We start from the raw sequence: 15,183 nt of genomic DNA, 5'->3' as shown, positions 1-15,183 counted from the left end.
ACGTATACTTATTATACCCATGTATATACTTACTTACCTACATATTGAATATCAGCGGCTATAATTTGTTTTAGCCATACCGCACAGATGTTGTGCTTTATTGCCGGGCTTACAATACAAATATGGCAAGATTCATTTGCATACTCCAAGCTTAGTCATATGCTTGCTCATAATTTACTACTAAAACTAAGCATAGCTCTTGAATCCAGTCAGCTGTGAAGGCGAAAGTTGAGGCGTTGCAATCAATTTGGTTATTCTGTAAATTTTACAAAAATTTAAACTTAAACCTGCAAAAATATGATTAATGTGATTGCGCTAGGTTCTCCTATCAGCAGCTTTTGAGAGAACTAATCAATATTTATGAAATGTTAATAAACACATACAATTTTCTATACTTATAGATCGGCAATAGTTTATGATGATGCACAACATTTTACGGTCGGAACTAAGGAACAAGCCTCTATTGCATATCGTAAGTCCTGAAAATCTTACAAAATAAGGTAAGTCTTTTTAATAATGGGTCTAATTTTTAACATTTTGTCGGGTTTTAATATAATTTATATTCGTTTTACTTAAACAATATTTACTTTTCCTTTATTTGTCATGTGTTATTCCCACTAACATATTTGCTTTGAATATTTTCTGACTATCTACCATTTTCGAGAAATATTTTATCCTCCAATTTTCTTCGGGGTAAAATATTCTCTATACATTTATATTATTCTGGACTTATTGTGTGCTTTATATTTTTATAAATTATTTCAAACTTAAAATTTAAAATGGAAAATATGAATATACCTTCATCATGCGTTTTAAGAGGGGCCTTTTTAAATTTGATTTCATTCGAAATACCTTTCTTTAATTCGTTTAATATTAACATTGGAGCTAATAGCTTTAACACAACATTAAATGAAAACCTTGGCTTATATCGCGCCTCAAGTTTAGAGTACGAATTTTTTCGCGGTTTTCTCTTTCGCAGTCTTCCATGGTCATCACATCATCTTCCAGCTCTCGGCTAATGAGTTATTGTTGCAGTCGCCGCAGTTTGCAAGCTATATATGTATTTGGCATATCGATTTCAAAAAATCAGGTGCTCATTAGCTACGTCATTGAATGCGCTTGGTAAAGAGAAACAAATAAGTACTAAAAATGAAGTCATTTACAAGCAAAGGTCGTCGCAATGCCCTATTTCTTGTTGCTGTCTTGCCTTGTTAATGTTGACCAACTCAATCATATATAGTATGCTATTTATATGCCCATTAAGTACAAATTTTGTAGTCGAAACCGACATAAATCAAGGCAAAGAGAGCAGCACGTAGCGGCTAAATAAGTAGAATGTCAAATTTACTCACTCGTTTGATATGTTGGTCATAAAAAGTGCCTGACGTATGTTATGTTATGAAAGTTAATATTGTTGTGGCATAACATGAGCTTGTTAAGTATACGCGCTGTGGTACGTTGAGCAGACACTAATATTAACTTCGGTAAGCTAGCTTTATGACGTTATTTATCACTCATACAGCTAGATAACCAAAGACAACATAGCACCCTGTATCCTGGCTGGTCGTTAGCTGTGTTTCGCCTTAATATGCGGCTGCCGTTTTCCTTAGCTCAACAATTGCCATCGTTTTATTTATTTTATTTTATTTTATATTTTTTGCGGCGGCTCTTTTGGCCTTCCAATTTCGCGCGCGCGCGCGCGAGTTTCGATTTTTAAGCATTCACTCGATTACTGGATTTCTTGTTTTCTCGACTCTACAACTTGTCGAGTTGGTAGCGCCCACACGACTGTGGAAACTTGTGGAGACTGTCGACTGGCAACTGTCGTCATCGTCGGCGGCCGTTTTTGCGCAGGCGTCGCCGTTGACTGGCATTGCATTGAGAAATGCTACGTGGAATTTTTATGCATTTTGCATAGACAAACAAACACTCTGGGGGAGGGCGCAACAAATGCTACAAGAAAAAAACAAAAACAAAAAAGGTCAAAGTTGGTCGCGCGCGCGTTCGTCCAGAACTCGGCTTACGTATGCATGTGTATGGGTAGGGTGGACTGCAATGATTTTTTTTTTGCTTCTTATGTTTCGAAAAATATTCCCATAAATATGCACGCTACGGCGATCAACAATTATGCCCGCGACCAAAAACCGAACGTCTCAGCAGAAGCAGAGGCGTTTGTAGTATTTTTCGTCTTCTTATTCTTATTGTTTCGGTTGGTCAAGTGACTGTAACTGGAACGACAAGACGATCCGACGACAGAGTGGACTGAACTGAACCGAACTGTGCTCAGGTTGGGTGGTTGTTTGGGCTGTCTGCCTGCCTGCCTGCCTGCCTGCCTGCTTGGCTGCATTGGCATTATAGCGCCGGCAAAATGTGAGTAAGCCAAGTGAATGGCTGAGTGGCTAGCTGGCTGGATGGCTGGCTGGCTGACTGGCCTTACCTATGTCTGTCTACTGCTCGCTAGACGAACGTTCCGTAACCGTAGGTTCCCACAATTATGCGCCTCGCTCGACTCGATTCGACTCCGCTCCACACTCCCCACACACAGAGACACACACACACACTCATTGTAATAATCGTTGAAACATAAAGCGGCGGAAAATGTTGAAAAGCCTGCAAAACGTACGAAACGGGCCTCTGAAATGTCTTACTTCACTTCTTTAATTTTTCCTTCTCCTACCCTCCGCTTTGGTCAAATTGTGCAATGGATATGACGACAGTCGGCATAAGGTAAGTAGCAGCAACTACTTAAAACTTACTGCTCTATTGAAACAGGCCGGGAAGTCGGATTGCCTAAGGTAATGCAACGGCAAAGGCTTTGAAGATAGATTTAAATTTCAGCTGTTCCCAAGGCCAAAAAGATCTGTGATTTCTATATGACATTTTAGAAAATATAAATTATTAATAATAATTTATAATACTTCAAATTTGCATTAAATGTGGTCCGCTTCCGGCCTTGCAACTCTACTTCAGCTTCTTTTTTATAAGGTTATTCCCAGTGGATAGTTCCACAATTCTCCTACTCGTCGATCTCAATGACCTTCCTAAAAGCAATAATTGCTGCAGTCCCCTGAACCTGATTTTAAAATAAAATCTCCTTGAGTTGAAGGCTTCACTTTTCTTTTTTAAACTCTCTAAAAACCCGTATGAACTCAAGGTTTTTACGCAGCTTTATAAATGGTGGCAAACGTGCACTCTATATATATATTATATGGCCCGGGTTTGATCTAGAAATGCCTAAAGTTTTACTGTATATTAGGGGAAACATCCATTGACTGGAAATATAACTATATAGATATAAAAAAGATTTTTACTTTTACACTCAACTAGTCGGGCTTTGTTGCGTAAACTATCTGCAATTATTTTCTAAAAATAAAGGTTTTTCTACCTGAGTTATGGCCTGTTACTATTTGTTCTGCGAGCATCTTTAATGGTCTTGCACATTCTACCTTGAATTTGCTTAAAATTCAACACTTTGATGTTCGACAAACAAGCCGCACCTAGTCTAGCACATGGCCGAGTCGCTGCCAGTCTCTAAATCGTTCTTAATATGCCGACAGATGACGCAGATCTTAAGTCTGAGCGCACTTTATGCCAAATAAATAGAGTTCACGCCTAAGACTGACCGCAAGATACAATACATATGTACGTAGTTCCAGGAATATAAATCTCTCATCATGATGTTGCGATATATCATACCATATACGACTAGATATATATACTAAGATATATATATACATATACATACGTATGCAAATGTGTGGACTCGAGATGCCGCAACTGATTAGGTTGAACGTTGTAGAGGCCTACCTAGCAATATCGCGACGATTCTCAATTTCCAATTCCCCAATGGCCGATTGCCGATATAACACGATGCCGAAGAGCGAATGCCGACTACCGATTGCCCTAGAACACGTTTAATACGACGACACGAACAGAACAAAAAAAAATTGCCTATGCATAGGCGATGAGGTCGTTGATGGCGATGATGACGATAACGAGAGATTTGAAAATTCTGGAAACGTGTATGGATCATTTCGTAGCCGGATGTACGTACACGTTGTATAGGAATTTCGACTCGCATATATTTAACAGCTGTGAATGCAAATGACATACCTGAAGAACCTCCGGTAGGGGGGCGCCAATCCAGTCAATTATGGCAGCTTTGCTTGCTCTGGAATCTTTTGGCTGTTAGAGTTGCTCGATCTTTAATACTTATATCATCAATCATAGCTGCAACTAGACGAGTATGTGAATTCGCTGGATGTATAATATATTATTATTGTGTGTTGACACACGTTTTGGTAACTGCACTTGAACTGCGAAACACTTGCGAAACCTTCTCAACGGTTTATTATTATTATCTTCTTTATTTTTGTGTGTGTGTGCGAGAGAGAAAAATTTCGTTGCCGACACAGACAACAGACCCTAATGTGAGTAATGTTAATGGTTCTGGTTCCATATAAGTTCTATGTGTAGTCTGTAGCGCTCTCTATGGTATGCTATGGTGGCAAGCCAGAGCTCGGGCACCGGATTGCGCTTTTGCACACACCTTCAACGCCGCCAAACGCTTCTAAACTAAATTCAGTTTTGGTAAAAATGCGACAAACGGGCTCCAGATCAGCTTCTTGAGACGGGCAGCGATGGTGACGTCGACAGCGACGTCGGCGTCGGCGTCAGCATAGTATATAAAGATTTACCTGTGCAAAGGTGTGCGTCGCATTGTGCGCCTGTGTTTGTGAGTGTGAGCCACTTTTGCGTTGGTGTGGCCCACGACGACAACGACGACGATGATCCGATCGCTTACCTGTGCTGTGCTTGAGACGTCGCCGTCAACGTCGCTGCTGCTGCCGCTGCCGCTGCTGAGCGGAGCTGAGTTGGTTACCTGATTTTCGGGTTTTTGTTTTTGCTTTTGAGAGCGCGCTGAGGCCATGATTTCCCGCCAAATGAGAGGCACAGGTAAAGACAAGTACAATGGTGTATTGTGAGCGTGCGTGTGTATGTGTGCATGTGTGAGACAAGGTGTACATACATATATACATATAGAATCGGCATAGACAGGCGACTTGTTTCAAAGACGCTGCCTAATGACTGCGTCCCAGCTTATGTATATGTATGCCTGCTTCACGCTGCGTGTGTATTGCACATTGCTATTGATTTTGAATTTCAACAATGCGGGTGAAAAATGTTTGAAATTATATTGTACGCAAGCTAAAATTAACAAAAGTTAACAATATGGGCATACAGGGTGTCGCGTAAAATAGCTACAAAGCGCTTATCTCTATGCACTATGCCTAACTACTTAGTTGGCAATATTTATTTTATTCTGAATAGCTTCAACGGAATGTTAACTTGCAGCATCAGCTGCGACACCCTGTTTGTGGCAGCCATAGCCCAAGAAAATAATCCAAGCTAAAAACCAGTTAAGCACACAAATGTGAACGTTTTTTGTTTGGCTGCAGCGAATTGTTGCCTGGCAGGCAATGGCGCACAGTTGACTTTTGCCAAAAAACAAAAAAAAAAAAAAAAAACATAATAAAACAAGAAACAGTCAACGAAAAAACCTACAGAAACTTGATCAAGAGTTAAGAGCTTCAACTGAAGCCGGGCGTATGACTTAGGCGGGTCGAAAAGTGCGCTATACCAGTTGCTAAATATGTTGGCTTAGAGATAAATGGTTGTAAAGGATATCGAGAATATAAGTTCATTATATATTTTAGATTCATACTGTTTGAGTCACATTCAAGATGAAACTAATAATAAATATGAAACTCAATAAAAGCTTTTGAATGAATCTAAACTTAAATAACTAACTAAACTAAGTACAATCAACTTTTTTTATATATCAGACTTGGATCTGCCAAGCATAAGATCAGTGATTGGAATCCTATGAAAATTGCTAAAAACCCTCCTTTGATTAAATAACTCGGATAGAATTAGATATTTTAAAAATATCATCAACGAGAACTATAAAAGTGAAGCTTATTTATGCGCTTGCCTTAAATACATTCATATACAAAAGAACGATAAATTATCTAAATTTAACTGAACCCTTATCTAGATTTCAAACGCATTTCTGTCTCCCACTGAGCATATATATATATATCAGTTTATGCTCGTGTTTCATTAACCCCAATAAAACAACTTGAAGCCAAGTGCGAGGAACACTTCTCAATCACAGCTTAAATCAGTGACTCAATTGTTCTGCTAACCTTTGCTGAACTTTCGGCAGGCAGCTTCGATCTATAAATCTTACAGCTTCTTTGGCACAAAAGTACAGCACACAATTTGCTGTAGCGCAATGGCCACGCAACAGTCAGCAGGGGGAAAAAAATCACTTTTATGGCAAAGATCAAACTGGCAGAAAAAAAAAACGACAGCAGCAACAACAACTACGAAAAATACGTTACCAAGGTAGAGCGACGACGATGATGACGACGACAGAGACGCAGACGGCGCTGCCGCTCAGTGCGCATGCGTGGCAACAGCGACAGCAACACCACCAACAACAACAACAACAACAAAAACGACGCAAAGAAATGGCCGTTAAAGTTACCAGGCAAATGGCAAAAAGCAGAGGCGTAGCCAATGAGCAGAGCACAGAGGCTACCGCATAGCCAAGTCGAAGACGACGACGACCAGACTCGAAGATCGAGACGATGACAACGGCCCGACTACGTGAGCGCAGCTCTTGGCACGTTTTGGCGTGGCCGCCGCCCGTTGGCATCATAAAAGAAGTCAATTGAATTTAAATTTAAAGTACATAATGGCCAGCAGTACGTACCAAGTACGGGGGGACTGCGGGACTGAGGAATGGGGCATGAAGCGGCGACGCTGCCGCCTTTCGAATTTCACAAAGTCATCTGCTGGCGTCGCTGCTCCAACGCGTTGTCTGTGTGGGCCTTGCATGTGTGTATGTTGTTATATACATAGCTTCTATATATATATGCGCACACAAACATACATACCCACATATGTATCTGGAAGACAGCACGCAATACTTATACACATGATCGCCCGGCTGGTTGGTATTTGTGAGCTCTTTTGATTTAAACGTGCTTAAATTTAAAGATCAAATTGCTTTTGGGCTTTTTTGCACAAGCGTGGCGCAGGAATTTTAAATTGTAACCCGAAAAAAATGAAGCCAAAAACCGCAATGCACCAAAATCTACAAAAACTTTTACAAATATATATATAAATAAAAAAAAAAAATTCAACTCTTTTGAATTTACCTGAGCTAGTGAGTCACTTTGAATGTCGTTTGCTGGCGGATATGGTAGGCAATTTGTTGATGCTGCTAAACAAGCAATAGATGAGTTCAGTTTTTTTTTTTTTTAGAATCGCCCCCTCTTTAGGCTTTCAGTTTCCAGTTGACTGACTGACATTTATGCAGTCAACATTCCCCGGCTGATGATTTTGTGTTTCGCTTGAAAATGATTAAGTGCTAACCGGGCCCCGACTAACCTGAAAAAAAAAACACTCACCAAGGCAAGCACATTTCGCTGGCATACTAAAAATAACAAAAGCAACAAAAAATTCACGAACAAAAACAAAAGACTTAGGCAACGAACTTGTGTTTAACCTATTGACATTCGAAAAGAAACCGCCAAACGAAAAGTCCATTCTCTCTTTGTCTAGCACCCACTCACTCAATTAACGTCTACGTCTATAGTCTAAAATTTGCATTGTTTGCTTAGCTCCAGCCCCCTTCCCGCCGCCATCCAAAAACTTAACAAAAAAAAAAAAAAAAAGAGTAAGAAACAGAAACAGAAAAGTTTCAACGTCGCGACCTCCCGATTTGTCTGGCAAGCAAGCGTGAGGTTTGGCTCGTTGATTGTTGTTTCATTTTTTTTTTCGGTTTGTCTTTTTCTTCGCCTCTGGGAACGTTGCAGAGAAAATATTTGACTTTAATGTGTGTATATATGGATATATAAATATGTCAATGTGTTTGCCTTTTGTGGGTTTTCGTTACTTGGGAACAGCTATGAACTGTGGGCCGTGTGATCTTTCAAAGACTTAAGCTCTAACTGTGCCAAAATCAAATGAAATTTGATTTAGTACTTAGCTTTATTTTAACTATCCGTCAATGCGGAAACTATGCGGTTAAACGCTTTATTTTATTAGCAGCAATTATGCATTTTTTCTCAAAACTTGCCATGCGGTAGTTTCGCATGGCTACTGAGTAAAAAAGATGCTATATGTTATTTTAATTTGCATTGGCTTCAGACTTAAGAGTAAATTAGTCCTTATGCCATGTCGTATAAGTAGTATAAGATATAATGGAATTTCATTTTATCACTTACAAAATAATTTCAACAACTTTAATTGATGCATAAAATTGTTTTATGTGCCTTTTATTTACCCAAAATGGAACTCTTTAATATACAAATAAACTAAAGAGTTTGTTTTGAGCTATTTGTACAACTGTATTCCATATCATATATGTGTAAACTATATTTACGGTGAAGGAAATAAGTACAAGTGACCATCTTCTGATACTTAATCAACTTTTCGCGAAATATCGGTTTGATGCTCATATATTTGAATTTGTCTGTAAAGAATTCATCTTATACTGCTTTTTTACTGTAAGATAAAACTCTTACTAATTAGTATGTAGCTCCAGAGATAGCTTTTAACTGTAATATCGACAAAGTTGTTATTCATATGCAAAAATATTTTTTATTCAACACATGGCTGTCAATCAATTGTTGTAGTTCCATTAAGTGCTATCGATTCCTGCTCTACGCTACGTTCACTTCCCAGCTGTATCTAGATAATTTCCATAGTCAGCTTTGTAAGCGCTTTGTAGGCTTTTGTTCATGGTTTAAAATTTAAGTCCAACTGGCAACAGTCTATTGGACCAGTTAATAAGCATAAGCATATCAAATAATGCGAGCTAGTTGACTGGCCAGCTAGCCAAGCCCCTGGGCTCCAATGCTTAACTGAATATGCATAGAAAAGTGGCTGGCACAGCTTGAACCATATTTACTTGACCACAACTTAGAGTCTATCTATAGCTCTTGAATAGAGCTTTGGCTTTAATCTACGGCTACGGTATTTAGTATTCCGGGACTGGCAAGCCATAGCCAGGGCCAGAACTAATAAAAAGTCATTAAACAAAACATGTTTTGGCCCAAACAAAGGCTTACCACATACATTTGAATAATGTGCACAACGCACGAATGGGACAAATACAAAAGAAAAAACCCAAAAAGTCAATAATCTGATTGTGAAACAAACAGCAAAGAGAACAGAAACGGCGACGTTCAATTTAAAAAAGTCAAATTAATGAAATAAAAATAAAAATAAATTAAGTAAATGTTGTTAAGACGGCCGGCCGGAGATCTCGAACCCGAAAGAAAGCGGCCAAAACGAAAACAAAAAGAAAAAAAAAATGATAACTTTTCAGTTCGAAGCGAAACTGTACCCCCTTGGCGCTGGCTGAGATGCCGATGCCGATGCTGGAACTGTTGCTGCTGCTGCTGCTGATGATGATGATGATGATGATGCTGTTGCTGTTGCTGCTGCTGCGTAGAACGCTCTGGCAAAGTGTAGGGGCCAAAAGCAGAACACAAAAGGCGAACAGAAAAACACCAAAACCCGGCTAAGGCAATGCCAACGATCGATACAATTTTTTATTTTTGTTGGTCGACGAGTTTTGGGCATTGGCATTAAAAAGTCAGAGAACAGTAACAATGCCAAGTCACTAACACACACACACACAGGCAGAGAGACAGACAGACAGACAGACAGTGTTACCTTTTGGTTATGGAAGGGAGACAAAAGACCGGAGATTGGAGACCAGAGCCAGAATCAGAGCCGCAGCTTCATTTTCATTGCATTTTTAGCTGGTGCTGTTGCTGTTGCTGCTGTGGCTGTGGCTGCTGCCTCGAAGCCAGTTTCGCCCAGCATGGTAACAAGTTTGACTGAAAAATTCTAAAAATAATGCCGGCCGGTTTGTCGTTAAAATAAAAAAAAAAAAAAATGGAAAGAGTGCGCTCACAATCCCAACTATCTATATGCATTTGTGTGTGCGGCAACAAAAATAACCAAAATGAATAACATTTTTAAAAGGAATGGACAAAGCAGAGATGCCTTGTACAGGCAACCGGGACAGCAACCAGGCAACAGGCACTAGCCACCGGCCCAGGCCCTGGCACAGGCACAGGCACAGGCCGGATTGCGAGCCAAGTGGTGTGCAAGTCACTCGCTTCAGCTTACACAGGGGCCCACGGAGCCGGCAGCAGCTGCAATCGGTCAGGTTTTGCCAGGGCTGCAATTTAAATTATTTAAAATTTAAAACGCTGAAGTTATATATGATATGATAGTAACTTATGGAAGGCAAAACAATATAGGAATTTCAATTATTTTTTATTATTCAAAAATCACTCAATTACATTTTTTTGAGAATATTTAGCAAATTTCTTTAAATGCTTAAAATCTTTAAACTTTTTAAAATCAAAGCTAATACCCAATTTATGTATATTATTATATCTCACTTTCAAGCTGAGTACAAAGCGAAACATTTTGCCAGCTTGGATCTAGTTTATATGTAGAAAAGTAGTTTGTGCCAGCATTATCTAGATTAAGTTGTATGGAATATGTAACTGGGTCTCGTGTATATCTCAAGTTTGAGTCTTTAGTTCATTAGTCTTACCTTTCACTGTGCATATTTGACTTGAAGATAAGGGAGACGTTGCCATTATTCAATTAATTATTTTTAAAGCAGCTCAAGTTGGGCGCATAACAAGATGCCATGAAATGAGAAATTAACCTTTATTAATTATATTAGGTATGATTGCATCTACTAGTCTAATAACTAATGGAAAATTATGATCTCTTAAGGGAATATATGTTAATATACTATACACCCATGTGACTAAAAAGTCGACTGATTTATTTTATTGAAAATAAGTGTAAGTGCATTTTCAATATCAGGCTGTTGCGCCCAGCCCTGGCTGTTAGCTGATGCTGTTGGCTGCTGTGCCTTTGCCTTCGTCCAGGGCCCGGAACCTGATGATCATGACGCTGCTTAAATGTTGTTGCTCTTGTTGTTGGGGGTAGCGTGTCGTAGTCGTTGTCGTTGTCGTTCCCTCATCGTGGTCGTCATCTCTTAACGTTTGTTTGTAACAAGTAACGCGCATCTGCATCTGCACTTGTGTGTGCGTGTGTGAATGTTTGTCTGTTTGCTCGGGCAAAGAGTTACCTGCCCTGCGCTACCTGCGCACAGGTAGGCGTATGCTTGTATACATCTGTATCTGTATCTGTATCCTTGGCACTGCAGCAAGAGGCAGCCAACGGTCAGCAGCAGCAGCAGCAGCAGCGCAGCATCAGCAAAAACCTTAATATAGCCATGTATAAGGTACATGCATGTATATAAAGAACTCGAAGTATCAGTCGGGCTGTACATAAGGGCTATAGAGTGCCCCTCTCACTCTCGCTCTCCTCTCTCTGCTTGCATCTCTTTTCCTCCTGGTCTTGGTATGACTTGGCAGCTTGGGGTAGCTAGGCGTCTGCCTTTGCTTAATGGTTTTAGGAAATCGAAAATTAAATAATTTATCTCGATTTTATGACGTTACAAGCAGGTTTTCCCCCCACAGTGCCCAAGCACGCGATAAATCTTCAGCTTACAATCAAACTAAATAAAAAAAAAAGATTCTTTCAGCTGGCAGCCAAAGCTCTTGTAATTTAAATACTTAACTCTCTAATGCCATATAAGTTCAAATGTCTTTAAGCCGCCCCTAGTTTGAGTCATCTAAGCGGGCGCCCACGTTTAATCAAACTGGTAGCTATTTTTAAACGCCGTCCCCTCAATTTTATTTTATTTTTTTTTGAGTATTTTCTTTACTTTTGGCTGGTCATCGCTCTCAAGTGGTCAGCGGCATACGGGATTCAAATCTGAGAAAGGCGCAGAGAAAGTGCCTGCAAGAGGCAGACCAAAAAAAAATGATGTTCAACTTGGAGCCAAAGTTAAAGCTGAAGTTGACTAAGTGGTTTGTCATTGTCGTGATGAATACATGTCAAATGGAGCTCTGCTCTTGGTCAGCGCCCATGTGCTCCATGAGCTAAGAATAATGGTCAACTTTGATTATTAGTCAGACAGCAGCTGGTAGCAACTAGCTTAAATGCTCGACATGATTGCGTCTTGTGGTTAGGCGCATTTTTTCTTAAAGCGCTTAAATAGCAGCAATAAAAAAACAATGTTTATTGATGATGCGGATAATTGTAAGGATTTTCTTTCTTTATAAAGTGTCAGACATTTTATGTGAAAGCTGATTAAGCGCTTAAGTTAATCATATTCGAACATATTCTTTTAATTAAACCTCGAATTTTACAAGCCCTTTTGGTTTGTAAAATTATAAAAAAGCTTTAAAAAAAGCTTCATAGATGAAAATTGGGGTGTACATTCTCCTTAAGCTGATTATAATCTGCTCAGATCTAAAAATGTGTTGATATAATTTGACCTTTCTATATCTATATTATCAAAAAGTTTTTTTCTGATTTCCTAGGGCACAAGCTGTGTCTCATTGTATTGTATTTTTGATTTTTAATTAAGTTGAATGTATAATTTGTACGTTCCGAGAATATTTATAGTAAATCAATATGCTTAAACTATTTTAATATGCGTCCCTTTTGCGGTCTTTTCTATCATCTGCTATCTATGCCTTATCATTAAATATTTATTGAAGTCTAACGCTTATAAGATCTGCACAGTTCGTTTGCAAATTAAATAAAACATATATGGGCGTTAGCTCTACATTTATTAAGCTTATGACTAACAACAAATTTTGTTAAGAACAGAATTCTTTTATGAGCTGGTTAGTAAAGCTTGACCTTCTCAATGCCATACCACATGGTGGGGTACGGGTCTTTAAGCTGATGTCGTTCAATAATGTTGGTCAGCAGAGGAACCACCATCGCTAATGGATCCAGAGTACTCTTATATATCTGAAAAAGTTCCGACCATTGCGTTAGCACCGCCATCAGTTCTTCATCTTTAGAGATGGTTAACAATGTAATATGCGAGGTTAACAATGCGCTCAGCCATTGAAACGCTTGCAGCTCTGTGGGCGTATTGCCCAGGGAGGCGTTATTTTGGTTGGGACGCTCCTCGAGCAACACATTTGGTGCAGTGGCTAGTACATATAAATGACGCAGCAAACGCTGGATATGTGACAATTCTAGACGCTGCTTCAGATGCTTCTCAATCGCAACAGAATTGAAGCTGCAGGCAAGCACGGCATTAAGTAGCTCATCATTAACTGTTGCTGGCTCGGCCACTTTATCATCTGTAGCTTCACCATTGGTGGCAGCAGTTGGAGTGTTGTCCAGAGCGTAGCGCAAACACCAGGCCAGCATGTGCTCTGAGATGTTCGTGTAACGCCGCACACACATCAGAACATGCTCCGTATTTTGGGTTTTAATAAACAATGTTAAAAGCTTCTCTGTTATCTCCAGTTCACCAGCTCCGCTGCGCTCTAGTTGTCTTACAATAGATTGTACTGCCAAATTCTGTGGGCCCTCATCGTAAAAGTTGCTCATAAGCGTAATATTAACATCCTCCAGACCATGGACAACTTGCATTAGCTCACCATCCACATGATGTTTGATGACCTCGTTTAATTCGCGCTCTGAGATTTCGGGTGACTCGAATGCCACAGTTTTACCATCTGCAGGTGGCAGATCTGTTAACGGTTGTTTTGACTGTTTGGTCTGCTTCAAAGTGTTGTAAGAACGACTGTTTCCCCCAAATTTGATTGCGGCTTCCAGTGATTCCTCTTCATTAATATGATCTAGCTCGATGGGCGTCAAATGTGTTTCGTGAAGCTGTGAGCCCAGCATATCAATCAGAAGTTCGTCATTCATGCGATAGCGCACAGCGGCAATGTTCTGACCCATGGCCAGTAGAATGTGTTCATCGCGCGCCCATAATCGCGAGAAGTCCAAGTACACTTTAAAGTATTGCTTGGCATTAACCACCTTGAACTGTGTGTTATATACAAGCAGTGAGGCGCCTTCTTGGCCATAGTTGGCGCCGTATATTGCCGCAAAGTTGCGTGACAGTCCGTATACCGACAATTTGCTTTCCACGTTCAGTTCAGCGAGCATTGATACAAATTGACCGGGTCCAGATTCGTGCGAACGCTCAGCCAGATTTAGCATGAAAATGCGCTTGTCAGACCCTGTTAAATACATTTGATATTAGATTTTTGCACAATAAGCAATAGTTGTGTTACCCACAAATTGTCATTAGTTGGGGACCTGTGTCGCCTTCAACGACAGCATGGCCTGTTAGGCGGACCGCCTCTCTCTTAAGTGGATATGAGCGCTTACTGCTATTGGACAGGGAGCGCCTAACGAGGCAAAATTCACCCGTTGCATGTTTTTCTTCAAAATAAGTGAGCACTCTCTGTCCCTCTGATAGTGTATGAACTGTTGGCTTGCTCAAAGTTTTGCTGGCAGCAAGCGCCAACTGCTCCGCGGAGTCCTCCCTTTGGTTTTTGCGCGATTCCAAAGCCTTTGAAAGCGTCTGGCAGTAGCCATCGCTATACAAAACGAGTGCTTCCTGGTCTGTGTGTACCACATGACCAATGCTCTTTTGAAACTGTGGGCCGGGGCAGTTAATAAAATATCAATAATTCATGCGAAGTACATTACCTTTAGTTTTTTGCACTTGGTCACATCGGGCGTGTCCACATCCCAGAGACGAATCGAGTGGTTGCCGAACACGCCAACGTATTTCTGACTGTTTGGATCATATATCACTTTTGCTGACAACTTTTCTGGCATAGACCAACTGTGCAGCTGCTTTTGAGTGCTAATCTACAGTCCTTGGCATATTAGAAATTGTAGTGGTAATGTTTGAAACACATTGAAACTTACATTTAAGATAACAACAACATTGCGAGCCAGCGTAGTGATTACATTTCCCCTTTCTTTGTCCGCAGCCATGCCCAGAAACTCTTTGGGATCCGGTATAGGAAATAGATTGTAATATGATAGGAATTTAGACATTTTAAATAAATTTAAACAATATAAGCCCAATCAAAACAATGCAACACGTGCGGGTAAATTGTGATGAGATACTATCGAACCGACTATTTGCCGCCACTATCGATATTTCTATACCAATATCGATAGATTTTCTTATGATAACTTTGATGGCTATGGATAAATTAGACAAAA

General features: G+C 40.0%; 1 protein-coding gene and 1 long non-coding RNA gene across 2 annotated transcripts; both read right to left on the bottom strand.

Annotated features, from left to right (window-relative positions):
- Positions 1-10,522: 10,522 nt before the first annotated feature.
- LOC138911057 (uncharacterized) lies at positions 10,523-11,736 on the bottom strand. The gene is made up of 2 exons (XR_011416359.1): positions 10,655-11,736; positions 10,523-10,577 (listed from the first exon to the last, which is right to left on the bottom strand). It is a non-coding gene; the product is annotated as an uncharacterized lncRNA (long non-coding RNA).
- A 1,001-nt stretch (positions 11,737-12,737) lies between these two features.
- LOC6622162 (nucleolar protein 11) lies at positions 12,738-15,086 on the bottom strand. The gene is made up of 4 exons (XM_002047501.4): positions 14,881-15,086; positions 14,656-14,820; positions 14,239-14,602; positions 12,738-14,180 (listed from the first exon to the last, which is right to left on the bottom strand). Exons 1-4 carry the CDS (start codon positions 15,010-15,012, stop codon positions 12,817-12,819), a joined length of 2,025 nt encoding a protein of 674 aa, XP_002047537.1. The 5' UTR covers positions 15,013-15,086; the 3' UTR covers positions 12,738-12,816.
- Positions 15,087-15,183: the final 97 nt, after the last annotated feature.

Source organism: Drosophila virilis, chromosome 3, assembly GCF_030788295.1.
Source record: "Drosophila virilis strain 15010-1051.87 chromosome 3, Dvir_AGI_RSII-ME, whole genome shotgun sequence".
Taxonomy (NCBI): domain Eukaryota; kingdom Metazoa; phylum Arthropoda; class Insecta; order Diptera; family Drosophilidae; genus Drosophila; species Drosophila virilis.
This window is presented reverse-complemented; position numbering and strand designations above follow the sequence as displayed.

Bases quoted from the DNA above. Each gene is read 5' to 3' on its own strand.
- LOC6622162 (XM_002047501.4), bottom strand. From the start codon at position 15,012: ATGTCTAAATTCCTATCATATTACAATCTATTTCCTATACCGGATCCC. The intron at 14,821-14,880 runs GTAAGTTTCAAT...CAAGGACTGTAG, and splicing joins ATGTTGTTGTTATCTTAAAT to ATTAGCACTCAAAAGCAGCT. The intron at 14,181-14,238 runs GTGGGTAACACA...TGTATTTAACAG, and splicing joins TCCCCAACTAATGACAATTT to GGTCTGACAAGCGCATTTTC.